This window comes from Heptranchias perlo, chromosome 17, assembly GCF_035084215.1.
Source record: "Heptranchias perlo isolate sHepPer1 chromosome 17, sHepPer1.hap1, whole genome shotgun sequence".
Lineage (NCBI taxonomy): Eukaryota > Metazoa > Chordata > Chondrichthyes > Hexanchiformes > Hexanchidae > Heptranchias > Heptranchias perlo.
In genome coordinates, this window is record NC_090341.1 from 11,174,335 (window position 1) to 11,191,198 (window position 16,864).

Sequence of the window (16,864 nt, forward strand, 5' to 3'; positions counted from 1 at the left end):
ACACAAAGCCTTTTAGTTAGCACTGCAATACACCTTATTACTGGTATCATGGTTCTTCCAAATAAAATGTACAACATAAAAAGATTATTAAAAATATATATGAATTATGAATAGATACCACTCCTGCTACTTCAACAGGGCTGTTGTTTTGCAAGTGGGTGGACCGAACAGGTTACAACCATGAGTTACTGCCCATCTGACTCCCACCCCCACCAAGCACATGATAGAGTGAGATGTGCTAATTAGATTCAAACCTGACCGAGGAGGAGGAGGAGGATCGAGTCCTTAAATTTAGATTGACAATTTAAAAATGCTGTCCTACTTTGAAGAATGAGGCCACATTGCATTTATGAAGGAATTTAAAAATAAAATTGCAAATTAAGAACAAACAGCTCCTTTTATGGGATCGGAAACTAACTTCATACTGGGACTTACGCGAATTCCTGTAATCAGAGGGAGCAGGTGGTACTGCACTGAGAGATATCATATTAACTGAAGCCTCCAAACGGCTCATTAAATCTGCATGCTCTGAAAAATAAGAGTATAATTTTTGTCAGCTGGCTTCTTGAGTCACCATATTAAACTCTTACTATAAACAAACACAGTGGATCATAATTAGTCAATGGAAGTAGCAATGATATGTGTATATCAAGGGGTGGTTAGTTTTCAGTCAATGGATATAATATATTGCATCTATTGTACATTGAAAATTGCTGAAAGGCGGGAAAAAGCTACTTTAGTACTGATGATTAGGTTCGATCCAAGGAGACTGGGGTCATAAGCTGCCGCCCAGTAAATCCAACTTCCTTAACCCAGCAGCATAATCGTAGAACCAGGAAAAACATGGTCTATGAGTCTAACGCCAGGATAAGCGAGCCAGATTGAATTGTGTAAACACCAAGAGCTGGATGACAGATGCCAGTGCACCGGAATCTGACCCAAACAAGCAGAAGCATAACAGTGGCTTAACAACAAAATTTGAGAAGACAAATGCACTTTGGAGGGACTAACAAGGCAAGGGAATACACAATGAATGGGAGGACCCTAGGCAAGACAGAGGGTCAGAGTGATCTTGGTGTGCAAGTTCACAGATCCCTGAAGGCGGCGGAACAGGTAGATAAGGTGGTAAAGAAGGCATATGGGATACTTGCCTTTATTAGCCGAGGCATAGAATATAAGAGCAAGGAGGTTATGATGGAGCTGTATAAAACACTGGTTAGGCCACAGCTGGAGTACTGTGTGCAGTTCTGGTCGCCACACTACAGGAAGGATGTGATCGCTTTGGAGAGGGTGCAGAGGAGATTCACCAGGATGTTGCCAGGGCTGGAGCGCTTCAGCTATGATGAGAGACTGGGAAGATTGGGTTTGTTTTCCTTGGAGCAGAGGAGGCTATGGGGGGACATGATTGAGGTGTACAAAATTATGAGGGGCACAGATAGGATGGATACTAAGGAGCTTTTTCCCTTCGTTGAGGGTTCTATAACAAGGGGGCATAGATTCAAGGTAAAAGGCGGGAGGTTTAGAGGGGATTTGAGAAAGAACTTTTTCACCCAGAGGGTGGTTGGAGTCTGGAACTCACTGCCTGAAAGGGTTGTGGAGGCAGGAACCCTCACAACATTCAAGAAGCATTTGGATGAGCACTTGAAATGCCATAGCATACAAGGCTACGGACCAAATGCTGGAATATGGGATTAGATTAGACAGGGCTTGATGGCCGGCGCGGACACGATGGGCCGAAGGGCCTCTATCCGTGCTGTATAAATCTATGACTCTATGACTCTAAGAATAAAGGAAGAAAAAGAGCTTGCATTTATGGAGCACCTTTTACGTCTTCAGGATACCCCAAAGTGCTTCACAGCCAATGAATTATTTGAAGTGGAGTGATTGTTACATAGGAAAGAACGTAGGAATAGGAATGGGCCATTCAGCCACATGAGCCTGTGCTGCCATTCAATTAGATCATGGCTGATGTGTAACTTAACTCCATCCCCTCTTGGTTCCGTAACCCTTAATGTTGTTATGTAGGCAAACGTGGCAGCCATTTTACACACAGTAAGACCCCATAAGCAGCAATGAGATGTACAACCAGCCAATCTGTTTTTGGCGGTATTGTTTGCAGGAGGAATGTTGGCCAGGACATGTGGAGAATTTCCTCCTCTTCTTCGAATAATATCATAGTATCACAGTAGGTACAGTACAGGAAGAGGCCATTCGGCCCATTGTGCCTTTGCTGGCTCTTTGAAAGAGTTATCCAATTAGTCCCACTCCCCTGCTCTTTTCCCATAGCCCTGTAAAAATTTTTCCCTTCAAGTCTTTATCCAATTCCCTTTTGAAAGTTACTATTGAATCTGCTTTCACCACCCTTTCAGGCAGTTCATTCCAGATCATTACAACTCGCTGCGTAAAAAAATGTTTCCTCATGTCGCCTCTGGCTCTTTTGCCGATCACCTTAAATCCGTGTCTTCTGGTTACAGACCCTTCTGCCACTGGAAACGGTTTCTCCTTATTTACTCTATCAAAACCGTTCATGATCTTGAACACCTCTATCAAATTTCCCCTTAACCTTCTCTGTTCTAAGGAGAACAACCCCAGCTTCTCCAGTCTCTCCACATAATTGAAGTTCCTCATCCCTGGTACCAGTCTAGTAAATCTCTTCTGCACCCTCGCTAAGGCCTTGACATCCTTCCAAAAGTGTGGTGCCCAAAATTGAGCACAATACTCCAACTGAGGCCTAACTAGTGTTTTATAAAGGTTTAGCATAACTTCCTTGCTTTTGTACTCTATGCCTCTATTAATAAAGCTCAGGTCCTTACCAAAGAAAGGATATACTTGCCATAGAGGGAGTGCAGCGAAGGTTCACCAGACTGATTCCCGGGATGGCAGGATTGTCGTATGAGGAGAGATTGGGTCGACTAGGCCTGTATTCACTAGAGTTTAGAAGAATGAGAGGGGATCTCATTGAAACATATAAAATTCTGACAGGGCTAGACAGACTGGATGCAGGGAGGATGTTTCCCCTGGCTGGGGGCATCCAGAACGAGGGGTCACAGCCTCAGGATACGGGGTAGGACATTTAGGACTGAGATGAGGGGAAATTTCTTCACTCAGAGGGTGGTGAACCTGTGGAATTCTCTACCACAGAAGGCTGTGGAGGCCAAATCACTGAATATATTTAAGGAGGAGATAGATAGATTTCTAGACACCGAAGGCATCAAGGGGTATGGGGAAAGAGCGGGAATATGGTATTGAGTTAGAGGATCAGCCATGATCATATCGAATGGTGGAACATGCTCAAAGAGCCGAATGGCCTACTCCTGCTCCTATGTTCTATGTTTCTATGTCTATGTTTCTAGGACCCCATATGCTTTTTAAACAGCCTTCTCAACTTGTGCTGCCACCTTCAAAGATTTCTCTCTGTTCCTGCACCCCCTTTAATATTGTACCATTTAATTTATATTGCCCCTCCTCATTCTTCCTACCAAAATGCATCACTTCACAATTCTCTGCGTTAAATTTCATCTGCCATGTGTCTGTCCATTTCACCAGTCTATCCACAGAAGAAATGTCAAAACAAGCAATAGGCAGGGGGAGGGGAGGGGGAAAGAGATTATTGCCTAGCAGTTTGGAAATGGAGCCAGGGGAATGAATAAATAAAAAATCCCAGGGTGGAAAAGAGGTGATCTTACTTTATGTCATCACAGGTGCTTGCCTGTAACATTATAAAAACAGTTTAACTGTAAAATAATAAGCAACAACTTTCATTTATATGGGACATTTTACTACATTAACGTAGTAAAATGTCCCAAGGCACTTCACAGTAGCGTTATCAAACAGAATTTGACACCAAGCTGCCTAAGATGATATTAGGACAGGTGACCAAAGGCTTGGCCAAAGAGGTAGGTTTTAAGGAGCATCTTAAAGGAAGAGGGAGAGGTGGAGAGGCGGAGAGATTTATGTAGGGAATTTCAGAGCTTGGGGCCTAGGCAGCTGAAGGCATGGCCGCCAACGGTGAAGCGAGACAAATCAGGGATGTGCAAAGGGCCAGGATTGGAGGAATAAAGTTAATTTTATCCCGTCTTCCATTAGGTTCCCCACACTGTGCAACAATTGGTAGCGAGGTCAAGAAAGAGAACAGACATAGCATGAGTTGTGCACTTAAACCCCCTTTCTCCTCAAGGAGGATTACTGAAATCATACTGAGCACCTCGCCAATGGCAAAGCTGACACTGTTCTGTACTAAACAGAGGCACGAAACCAGTGTCCCACCAATGCACAACCTACTGCACCAATGAGCAAAATTAATGCTTTTGAAAGGGTATAGACCTTAAATTTTAGTGAGCACAGTTGATGTAAACTGCTACACATCCGACCGTCAATCACACAATAGGTCAACCTCTCCAATTACATGTAATTAGATCTTTCACATCATCTGTATGTGGTTCAGCTTCAACCATTTAAAACAGGAACGAAAGCTCCCACTATTTGTGGAGACACTGCCCAGTGTAGCACTGTGCCATGCACTCCAGAACGTTGTAAGTTTCATTACTGATCTGTACTGAGTTAGCTAATCTCAGCCAAAGCGGACACTACGGGTGCTGCAATCAGTGTTCAATCAGCTTTCGTGCCCCAGGACTAGGGAGGGAATTTCAAAAAATAGGTAACTAGCCAGAGTTGCTGTTCCCAATCTTTATCTAATAACCCTTGCTGGAAGACACATGTGTGTGGCTATCAGAAGAGGACTTGGCTTAACTTGTGATGCCATCTTGTCTAATAGTTTGTCAGCACTCTATCTAGACTCACACATAAAGAATGGTCAAACAGCTGAGGAACTTTATGATTTTACAGTTAAGCTGCTTTTATAATGTTACAGGGAAGGTCCTCTGATGATATGAAATGAGGTCACCTCTTTGCCACCTTGGAACTTTTATTCCTTCTTCTGCCCCCCATCCCCCCTTACCAAACTGCTAGCAAATAGCCCCTTACCCCCCTCCCCCAGCATATTGGCGGGGGTACTGAAGGTTGGCCGGTAAACCTGGAACTGTAATCCAGCATGAGTTAGTACTGTTAGAAAAAGGGAAAAAGAAGCAGAGTTACCTTTACTTTTCTTCTTGTATATCACCAGCACAACAATCAAAATTACTGCCGCCAGCAAAAACACAATGGTGCCAATGATAATTCCCACAATTGTATTGAGACTTTCGTCGACATAGATGACATACCCAATGAAGTATTCCACATTATTCACCCAGAGCTAAGGGTACAAATGAGAAAAGAACAATAAGATCAAATTGAGTCTTGACAGATAATTATAAGGGCTAGATTTTCCACCCACTAGCTATGAATAGTTGGAATATCTGACCCGAAACGTCTGGAACAATCTGTCAGGAAACGTAGCAACAAAGAAAACATCAGGGTAGTTCAAAATTCTATGTTGCATAGAATTACATAGAATTTACAGCGCAGAAACAGGCCCTTTGGCCTCCTCCCACCCTACTTCATCTAACTCTATCAGCATATCCTTCTATTCCTTTCTCCCTCATGTAGTTATCTAGCTTCCCCTTAAATGTATCTATGCTATTCGCCTCAGCTATTCCATGTTCCACATTCTAATCACTCTCCAAGTTTGGTTGTTGGGAAGTTTGGTACGAGAGAGATGAGTTTTCATCATAGGTTTCTCCTCATACTCTTAAATTGGACTCCATTACCCAAGTATAGAAATGATAGGATTTAGTCTACTCCTGGTAATTGAAAGTCATTTTCTTGGGTTAAAAAATAAGTTTGAATGTCCAATAACTTGAATCAATCGATGTAAATAACATAGTGATATACATAAATTGAATTATCAGATAACTTAGATAAAATTACTTTGAAGTATGAGTAGATTGTACCAACTAAGCTCAAGCTACATCATTTTTAGGACTGTTTTGTCAAGACACATCTTGGCAAGAGGGCAGGCGAGTGGCCTGCTTCCCATAAAGCTGCAGTACCAGCTGCTACGAGGTGCCCGACATCATCTCACCCTTCGACTTTCCTTGCTTCACCTCTGAAGAAGGGGGGGTGGTGGAGGGGGGCAGAGAAGGAACCTGACCTCTGCTCAGCTCCCTCCTATAACAGAGTTTAAAATAAAATTGAATTTAAAATAAAATTGCTGGACTATAACTTGGTGTTGTAAAATTGTTTACTATAACAGAGTGAATGGGGTCTTGAAGAAATTACATGGAGAAATCATCAGAGGTGCACCACAGCGTGTCAGAGCACCAAACACATCATGACATCGCACTTAAGCGACACGAGGCCTGGATTTCCTCTGTGGCCTTTTTAAACCAAAATCATCAACGTGTCTATAAAGAAGGTGCTTAACATTTTGCTACAGAAACAGTTAGCAGAAAATATTTCCCCATGGGGGGGGGGGGGGGGGTTACATAATTCAATTTGTAAACCTTGACTGGAAGCCCTTCGCTGGGAATCAGTTCAGTTTGGATCCTGCAGGTGATTTCTTGCACCAGTATTTTAGCATCACAGTTCACGTCTCCCACAGTAAGAGTCACATTCAAGCAGTCCTTTAACTGAAGCAACTTTACGTGCTGTCTCCATAGAAGAAAAGAAAATCATGTTAAAAGGAAGTTGCCAGACAAACACAAACAGTTTACATTTCAATCTCCTCCCACCCTTTTTGCAAAATGAAAACCCGCTATAGTTTTAAATACAAAAACTTATCTTTTCACCCAACTTCAGCTCCATGTTTAAAATAGCCATTCTGGAAATAACTAACCTGTGATTTAGGTAGCACCTAGGTCAATGACAAACACTTTTCCCCCTCTCCGTTGCCTACGTAATCATGTTTCACAAAATGATTCTGCAGTTCTCTTATCTCTCAACCGTGAGCACTGTGTGGCACAGCGGATTAGAACGCGAATGGCTTAGGCGGAAATCCAACCCAGAAGGACAAGATCGTGAAAGTCTCCTCCCTACTTGAAATTCGTTTGTGACATTTGCAGCCCAGGTTTTAATAGGTGCGAGCCCACAGCTCAGCATTAATTGGCTATTTCACTCAAGAGAGATCACAAATATGGTTGCTGTGGGAAATGAGAGAGAGAGAGAGAGAGAGAGAGAGGGAGGGAGAAATGGAAAAAAAATTTACTCTGGCGCAGCTGCGCAGTTTTTCCAAGGCTTGGGTTATGATACATTTTTGAGAGAAAGCAGAAGGAACTTTGCATCTGTATCAAATCTGGGAATACTTCATTCCACCTACTGGCATCTCACACAAATATTCAAAAAAAATAAGTTTACGAATACGAGACCAACTCAATCACCCCCCACACCAGCCTACTAATAAAACGGTGCCTTTTTCTTGGGTGCAATTTTTTCTCCTTAGCTAGCTTAGTGCATTACTGTAATGTTGCAAGCATCAACCACTGAACAGCCTCAGGATACTATAACCAGGCTTCTCCTTCTGGTGCAAAGCAAGCACTGCAAAACTTGGGTTTCATACACAGGTTCAATTATTTCGGTGATCTGCTTGTGCAGCTCCAGCAATGTCACTGCTGAGCCAAGTACTGGGCAGGCAGCCCAGATAACCTCATGTTTGGTTTATACGCTATGTAACACTCTTAAGTTGCATTTCCTGTTCAACTAGTGATATGCATAGTCGGAAATTTCAAAATAAAGTTTATTTTCAAGAAACCTACCCAAGGGTACAGATTTGCAATTTAATTTGTAATTTGTAGATAGCTACATACAAATAATTTTCACATTTTCTCATGAGAGCTGAAGAACCAAATAATCAACTCACATGTAACTCAATCTCATCTTCACCCTTCGTTAGCTTGCATATCTTCTCCTCATTTTCGAATGGAATAACTTCATAGTTCGGCATGTATTCCATTGCAAACTCCATCAGGCTCTGCACACCATCCATAATCACAGCAAGCTTTCCTTCTGCTTCATCATCTAGAATCGCAGGAGTCTGGCAGGTCATTGTCTCAGCAGAGTCTGGCTGTTCACATGCCTGCAGGTAAGAGGAAAGGTATTTAGGGTTATACAAATATTAATAAATTTGTTTGATTCACATAGGAGTTAGGAAGAGAGTGTAGAGCTCCTGGGGAGGGGAGCAAGGGAAAAAGAGAAAGTGAAAGAGTGCCCACAATTCAGGGCTGCAGAAGGAATAGCTGGATAAGCAGAATGGTTTTCTCTCATTCAAAGCTTTATGTTCTTGGGAGGGAGAGAGAGAGATTGAAAGAGAGGGAAAGAGAGAAAGAAGAGGGGAGGGAAAGACCTGTTTAGTTGACTTTAACGTGTTTAGCGATAATTCCTAGTCATTTTACAGCCTTGGAGACTATTTAGGCAAAATTGCAGTGCTTTGCAGCAAATTGTGCTACACTTGGCTCGGTAGAAAGTCACAAGATTTGTCACAGGATATGACACCGAGCCAAATCACTAAGCTTACTAATTGGCATATTCTCCAACCATTGTCATTACTTAGTTCATTTCTCTTGTGAAAGACTCAAAGCAGGTTTGAATGCTATCAGTGAGAAATTCTTGCTCCACAAACATTAGCAGCAGATCCACCGTGGTGTTCCTCACTGTGTCGGAGATTACAATGTTGCAAGAGGGTGGGGCTGAAAGGTGAGTGCTGAAACATTTTTATTAGTTCCTGGAAAATTTGATCCAATTACGATTTTATTAAAATCAATGGACTTTGTAAAAGGCAGGGTCTCACCTGTGTTACACAGCCCTGGGGACACAGCAAACATGGCAGGTATGGCAATTTTTTTCCTCTTGGATCTAATAGCTTCAGAGAGAAATGCATTTTGTTTGTCCAATCAGAAAGTCGGGATGTGTCTTTAAAGCACCAGAATCTTTTCATACTGACAATAGAGCTGGAAATTCACACGGCAAATCGTGACTTTGTTGTTAAAGCTCTGCCCTACCTATCTATAAGGAGGAATAGATGGGGAGGAGAGGGGAGGAAATGAGATAGGGAGGAGAGGGGAGGGAAATGAGATAGGGAGGAGGGGGGAGGAAATGAGATAGGGAGGAGAGGGAAGGAAATGAGATAGGGAGGAGGGGGAGGAAATGAGATAGGGAGGAGGGGGAGGAAATGAGATAGGGAGGAGAGGGAAGGAAATGAGATAGGGAGGAGAGGGAAGGAAATGAGATAGGGAGGAGGGGGAGGAAATGAGATAGGGAGGAGGGGGAGGAAATGAGATAGGGAGGAGAGGGAAGGAAATGAGATAGGGAGGAGAGGGAAGGAAATGAGATAGGGAGGAGGGGGAGGAAATGAGATAGGGAGGAGGGGGAGGAAATGAGATAGGGAGGAGGGGGAGGGAAATGAGATAGGGAGGAGGGGGAAAGAAATGAGATAGGGAGGAGGGGGAAAGAAATGAGATAGGGAGGAGGGGGAAAGAAATGAGATAGGGAGGAGGGGGAAGGAAATGAGATAGGGAGGAGAGGGGAGGAAATGAGATAGGGAGGAGAGGGGAGGGAAATGAGATAGGGAGGAGGGGGAAAGAAATGAGATAGGGAGGAGGGGGAAAGAAATGAGATAGGGAGGAGGGGGAGGAAATGAGATAGGGAGGAGGGGGAAAGAAATGAGATAGGGAGGAGGGGGAAGGAAATGAGATAGGGAGGAGGGGGAGGAAATGAGATAGGGAGGAGGGGGAAGGAAATGAGATAGGGAGGAGGGGGAGGAAATGAGATAGGGAGGAGGGGGAGGAAATGAGATAGGGAGGATGGGGAAGGAAATGAGATAGGGAGGAGGGGGAGGAAATGAGATAGGGAGGAGGGGGAGGAAATGAGATAGGGAGGATGGGGAAGGAAATGAGATAGGGAGGAGGGGGAGGAAATGAGATAGGGAGGAGGGGGAAGGAAATGAGATAGGGAGGAGGGGGAAGGAAATGAGATAGGGAGGAGGGGGAAGGAAATGAGATAGGGAGGAGGGGGGAATGAGATGGGGAGGAGGTGGAAGGAAATGAGATGGGGAGGAGGTGGAAGGAAATGAGATAGGGAGGAGGTGGAAGCAATAGGGAGGAAGGGGAGAGAAAAGGAGAAACTTAGACACACAAAAATTAACTTCATAGATAACTTTAATGCTTATTGTGAAGTATTTGAATTTTTTTTATGTGTTATGTTAGAAATTTATTTTTATGGCTGTTATTTTAAGTGCTTGACAAAGAGACAGCTACCAAAAGGACATTGGCAGAATTTGCTTTTACTGATCATTCAGCTTTACAACTCTATTTTCCATATGTGCTGATGTATTTTCTTTTGGCCTTTTGGTTCTAAGGATCAAATTGGAAGTGATTTTCAAGATGTTTCACAGGCAGGAAAGAATTTCCCTTGTGGTTTTTTTTTTAAGTATGTTGTGAAGTTTTACTTGGAGCCTGTGTATTGGTCATAGCCTTTGTCTCTACCGACCTGGTGCATTTGGCCAGTTCCCCTGGGCAGCAGGAGGCCCACGGACGTCTGGATCTCCTGGTCGAGCGCTTGCTGCAGCGGTTCAAGAAGGCGGCTCACCACCACCTTCTCAAGGGCAATTAGGGGTGGGCAATAAATTCTGGCCTCGCCAGCGACGCCCACATCCCATGAACGAATAAAAAAAAAAGGGTCAAGCGGGAAGCTTCACCTCAAAAATCATGGTTCGCAAAGGAGTTCATGATGCTCATGGCCTTGGAGGAGATGCTGGTGTCAGGGTGAACCTGATTCATCACTTTGTAGATGTAGATCGAGTAACTCTCTTTCCTCGACCTTCTCCACTTCTTCCCGCCTTTCGTTGTCACCTTACTCACAGCTTCCTTCTTAGTAGGCAGGTAGAAAATATAATCAAAAAGGCTAATGGAATGTTAGCCTTTATAACTAGAGGGCTTGCATATAAAGGGGAGGAAGTTTTGCTACAACGATACAAAGCCCTGGTTAAACCACATCTGAAGTACTGGGTAAAGTTCTGGGCACCACGTCTTAGAAAGGATTGGCAGATATGCCACTGCAGATTCACTAGAATGTTACCAGGGCTCCAAGGATTAGATTATGAGGAGAGATTACATAAACTAGGCTTGGTCATGGGATGTGGGCGTCGCTGGCGAGGCCAGCATTTATTGTATTGTATTCCCTGGAATATAGAAGGTTGAGGGGTGATTTGATTGAGGTTTTTAGGATTTTGAAAGGAATTGATAGGGTAGAGAGAGAGAAATTTTTCCGCTGGTGGGGCAGTCTAGGACAAGGGGCATAACCTTAAAATCAGAGCCAGGCCATTCCGGAGAGAATTTGGAAACACTTCTTCACGCAAAGGGTGGTAGAAGTGTGGAACTCTCTCCAACGAAAAGCAGTAGATCCTATCTCAATTAATAATTTTAAATCTGTGATCGATAGATTTTTGCTAGCCAAGCATCTAGCAAAGCGAGGTGGAGATTTTTGCAGAACACTGAAACAAAGATCAAAGAGATCTGCCAAAACCTCTTTAAAAATTGCACAGTCTACCCCATCTCACCTGATAAAGAACAAGAATAAAATCATGAATGACTGGCTGACTAATCAGAAAACATATTGCAAATGCAAATGTGATGCATTCACTGGACAACAGCATGCCACCTTATCATCAACATTATAGAGTGCTGTTTTTATTAATTCACATCTGTATTGTATCTGGTGTTTGCAGTACTTTACTGCTGTTTCTTAGTAAAATAGAAACTGAAGTGCATTCTTGCATGCAAACTCTTGGATCTGTATGTTGAGATAAACCAGATATAATGATCAGTGGGGTGTCCAAATCAGTTATGATCAAATTCTGCTATAGATAGAGATAGAGGAGAGAGACAGACAGAAGCTATCCAAATTGTTCATTTACTAGTTGTGCTGGTGATATTTCACAATTCCTGCGATGCTACTGTAGGAAGAGAAACTGAATGTACGCGATTCATCATTTAGTATTCCTATGCACTTCTGTGATCATGTGTGCTGACAGTGGCAGGTGTGCGGTACTTCTGCCATTGATGCACACTGTAATATAAACTCCACGGGTTGAGACAGTGAGCAGAACCTCAGGGTAGCCAATGGAGGCCAGATAAAAAAATCCCTTACTATGAACTCTTCAAAAGGGACCAGCAACACACAGGACATCTTAAAGAGAGAGAGCAACAATCGGAGGTAGAGGGTCTCCACTTGAGCACCGTTCTCCCAGAGCCCCAGTACCAACATAAAAGTGACTTTTAATTGTCGCAGAGCAGATCTTCAAATGTTATTTTCAAGCTGCATAACATTTTTATATGCACCAATTTGAAGAACACCAGAAGATGGTGAAAAGGACACGCATGGTCATGTAATTTCAGAGAGCTGCCAAATTGCGAGAAAATGGGCATGATTTTGACTCCGAGCAGGGAAGGGGGCGGAGGGGGGCGGGTCAAATTGTGGATGGTAAACCCAGAAGTACGGGTTTCTCGGACGTCCTTATGATTTTGATATTTTTTTGTTGGTTTGCTGTTCGACTGATCGGCCTGATTGACAGGCTGGACTCAGTCGGACGGGAGAACATCAAGGGAGAAGATGTCTTCAGGTAAGTCTTTGTTTGTATGGATACGGTAGCATAGTGGTTATGTTACTGGGCTAGTAATCCAGAGGCCTGGACTAAATCCAGAGTCATGAGTTCAAACCCCGCCACGGCAGCTGGCGAATTTAAATTCAATTAATTAATTAAATTCAATTAATTAAAATAAAATCTGGAATTAAAATAGTAGTATCAGTAATGATGGCCATGAAACTACCGGATTGTCGTAAAAACCCATCTGGTTCACTTATGTCCTTTAGGGAAGGAAGCCTGCCGCCCTTACCCGGTCTGGCCTATATGTGACTCCAGACCCACAGCAATGTGGTTGATTCTTAATTGCCCTCTGAAATGGCCCAGCAAGCCACTCAGTTGTAAAATCTCGCTACGAAAAGTCATAATAAGAATAAAACCGGACGGACCACCTGGCATCGGACCACTAGGCACCGGACACGACAACGGCAAAACACCAAGCCCAGTCGACCCTGCAAGGTCCTCCTTACGAACATCTGGGGACTTGTGCCAAAATTGGGAGAGCTGTCCCACAGACGAGTCAAGCAACAGCCTGACATAGCCATACTCACAGAATCATATCTTTCAGTCAACGTCCCAGACTCTTCCATCACCATCCCTGGGTATGTCCTGTCCCACCGGCAGGACAGACCCACCAGAGGTGGCGGTACAGTGATATACAATCAGGAGGGAGTGGCCCTGGGAGTCCTCAACATTGACTCTGGACCCCATGAAATCTCATGGCATCAGGTCAAACATGGGCAAGGAAACCTCCTGCTGATTACCACCTACCGCCCTCCCTCAGCTGATGAATCAGTCCTCCTCCATGTTGAACACCACTTGGAGGAAGCACTGAGGGTAGCAAGGGCACAAAATGTACTCTGGGTGGGGGACTTCAATGTCCATCACCAAGAGTGGCTCGGTAGCACCACTGCTGACCGAGCTGGCCGAGTCCTGAAGGACATAGCTGCTAGACTGGGCCTGCGGCAGGTGGTGAGCGAACCAACACGAGGGAAAAACTTACTTGACCTCGTCCTCACCAATCTACCTGTCGCAAATGCATCTGTCCATGACAGTGTTGGTAGGCGTGACCACCGCACAGTCCTCGTGGAGATGAAGTCCCGTCTTCGCACTGAGGACACCATCCAACGTGTTGTGTGGCACTACCACCGTGCTAAATGGGATAGATTCAGAACAGATCTAGCAGCTCAAAACTGGGCATCCATGAGGCGCTGTGGGGCAGCAGTAGAATTGTATTCCAGCACAATCTGTAACCTCATGGCCCGGCATATTCCTCACTCTACCATTACCAACAAGCCAGGGGATCAACCCTGGTTCAATGAGGAGTGTAGAAGAGCATGCCAGGAGCAGCACCAGGCGTACCGAAAAATGAGGTGCCAACCTGGTGAAGCTACAACTCAGGACTACATGCATGCTAAACAGCGGAAGCAACATGCTATAGACAGAGCTAAGCGATTCCACAACCAACGGATCAGATCAAAGCTCTGCAGTCCTGCCACATCCAGTCGTGAATGGTGGTGGACAATTAAACAACTAACGGGAGGAGGAGGCTCTGCAAACATCCCCATTCTCAATGATGGCGGAGTCCAGCACGTGAGTGCAAAAGACAAGGCTGAAGCGTTTGCAACCATCTTCAGCCAGAAGTGCCGAGTGGATAACCCATCTCAGCCTCCTCCCGATAGCCCCACCATCACGGAAGCCAGTCTTCGGCCAATTCGATTCACTCCACGTGATATCAAGAAATGGCTGAGTGCACTGGATACAGCAAAGGCTATGGGCCCCGACAACATCCCAGCTGTAGTGCTGAAGACTTGTGCTCCAGAACTAGCTGCGCCTCTAGCCAAGCTGTTCCAGTACAGCTACAACACTGGCATCCACCCAACAATGTGGAAAGTTGCCCAGGTATGTCCTGTCCACAAAAAGCAGGACAAATCCAATCCGGCCAATTACCGCCCCATCAGTCTACTCTCAATCATCAGCAAAGTGATGGAAGGTGTCGTCGACAGTGCTATCAAGCGGCACTTACTCACCAATAACCTGCTCACCGATGCTCAGTTTGGGTTCCGCCAGGACCACTCGGCTCCAGACCTCATTACAGCCTTGGTCCAAACATGGACAAAAGAGCTGAATTCCAGAGGTGAGGTGAGAGTGACTGCCCTTGACATCAAGGCAGCATTTGACCGAGTGTGGCACCAAGGAGCCCTAGTAAAATTGAAGTCAATGGGAATCAGGGGGAAAACTCTCCAGTGGCTGGAGTCATACCTAGCACAAAGGAAGATGGTAGTGGTTGTTGGAGGCCAATCATCTCAGCCCCAGGACATTGCTGCAGGAGTTCCTCAGGGCAGTGTCCTAGGCCCAACCATCTTCAGCTGCTTCATCAATGACCTTCCCTCCATCATAAGGTCAGAAATGGGGATGTTCGCTGATGACTGCACAGTGTTCAGTTCCATTCGCAACCCCTCAGATAATGAAGCAGTCCGAGCCTGCATGCAGCAAAACCTGGACAACATCCAGGCTTGGGCTCATAAGTGGCAAGTAACATTCGCGCCAGATAAGTGCCAGGCAATGACCATCTCCAACAAGAGAGAGACTAACCACCTCCCCTTGACATTCAACGGCATTACCATCGCCGAATCCCCCACCATCAACATCCTGGGGGTCACCATTGACCAGAAACTTAACTGGACCAGCCATATAAATACTGTGGCTACGAGAGCAGGTCAGAGGCTGGGTATTCTGCGGCGAGTGACTCACCTCCTGACTCCCCAAAGCCTTTCCACCATCTACAAGGCACAAGTCAGGAGTGTGATGGAATACTCTCCACTTGCCTGGATGAGTGCAGCTCCAACAACACTCAAGAAGCTCGACACCATCCAGGACAAAGCAGCCCGCTTGATTGGCACCCCATCCACCACCCTAAACATTCACTCCCTTCACCACCGGCGCACTGTGGCTGCAGTGTGCACCATCCACAGGATGCACTGCAGCAACTCGCCAAGGCTTCTTTGACAGCACCTCCCAAACCCGCGCCCTCTACCACCTAGAAGGACAAGGGCAGCAGGCGCATGGGAACAACACCACCTGCACGTTCCCCTCCAAGTCACACACCATCCCGACTTGGAAATATATCGCCGTTCCTTCATTGTCGCTGGGTCAAAATCCTGGAACTCCCTTCCTAACAGCACAGTGGGAGAACCTTCACCACACGGACTGCAGCGGTTCAAGAAGGCGGCTCACCACCACCTTCTCGAGGGCAATTAGGGATGGGCAATAAATGCTGGCCTTGCCAGCGACGCCCACATCCCATGAACGAATAAAAAAAAAAGGATAGAGGGGGGCATGGGGGGATAGGTTGGCACCAGGGCCACGGAGAGTCAGTCATGGGGCAGGGATTGGTGGTCAGTCATGGGGGGGATGGGGGTCTGTGATTGTTGGGGGGGGGGGGGGGGGTGCGGGGGGAGGGTCACTGCAAGTAGGCTTGTTGGGCCTGGGAGAAGCACTCCTGCTCCTCCGGGCCCACAGGCTATGCCAGAAAGGCACCCACCTGTTAGTCTCGGGCCTTCTCGCCTTCTTTCACGTGGCTTGAAAGAGAAGGCCCGGGAATCCCAGCCCCCTGGGTTGAAATTGGAAACTGTTGAAAAATGGAGGCCCACAGCCTCCTGGAAAAGTTTTAAGGCCTGACCTGCCTCCTGGGAGCAGGTTAGTCGCCCGGCCCTCGTCCCGTTCCGGCAAAAACCGGAAATGGGCAGGTTGTGGGCAGGTTGTGGGCGGGTCTCACTTTTAAAATCATGCCCAATAAGTCAAGAGGAGTGGTACAACTTCACAAACTCAATGCACTTAGACACGTCAGTGAAAATCTTTTGGCCTTAAATCAGTTTAATTTAATTATTAAAGACCGGATAAAATGAAAATGAAATATTTCCTATCTAAAAACCTACCTTTTCAAACTTTTTATTATTTTCGTCAGTGAACACCAGCTTCGGTTGATATACAGAGTTCAGATTGGTCCCACTTATTGTGATGTTGAGGCCTCTGTGGAAAACAGTAGCATTTATTGTCAGGAAGCCCTGGTAGATTAAACAGTGACTAGATTCTTAATAGATAAGAGTGGGAGGGAGAGGGAGAGGAAAAGGAAGAGCGAGAGGGAGAGGGGGGAGAGGGAGATTATGAGAGAGATACACAGGCAGACAGACTGGGGGGGGGGGGGGGAGAGAGAGGGGGGGGGAAGGTGAGGGAGAGGGAGAGGGAAAGAGAGTCACACACAAACAACCACACTGAGTCAACAGAGGCAGGAGG

The 16,864-nt window shown here is 45.5% G+C and overlaps 1 protein-coding gene across 1 annotated transcript in view; it reads right to left on the reverse strand.

Moving 5' to 3' along the window:
- The window catches only part of mst1rb (macrophage stimulating 1 receptor b), a 120,426-nt gene that overhangs the window by 19,270 nt on the left and 84,292 nt on the right, over positions 1-16,864 (reverse strand). Inside the window, exons 10-14 of the mRNA XM_067998479.1 lie at positions 16,507-16,600; positions 7,793-8,008; positions 6,441-6,584; positions 5,095-5,251; positions 436-528 (exon numbers count right to left, since the gene is read on the reverse strand). Of these exons, the coding sequence (XP_067854580.1) occupies positions 436-528; positions 5,095-5,251; positions 6,441-6,584; positions 7,793-8,008; positions 16,507-16,600 (704 nt within the window). The remainder of the gene's footprint in view (positions 1-435; positions 529-5,094; positions 5,252-6,440; positions 6,585-7,792; positions 8,009-16,506; positions 16,601-16,864) is intronic.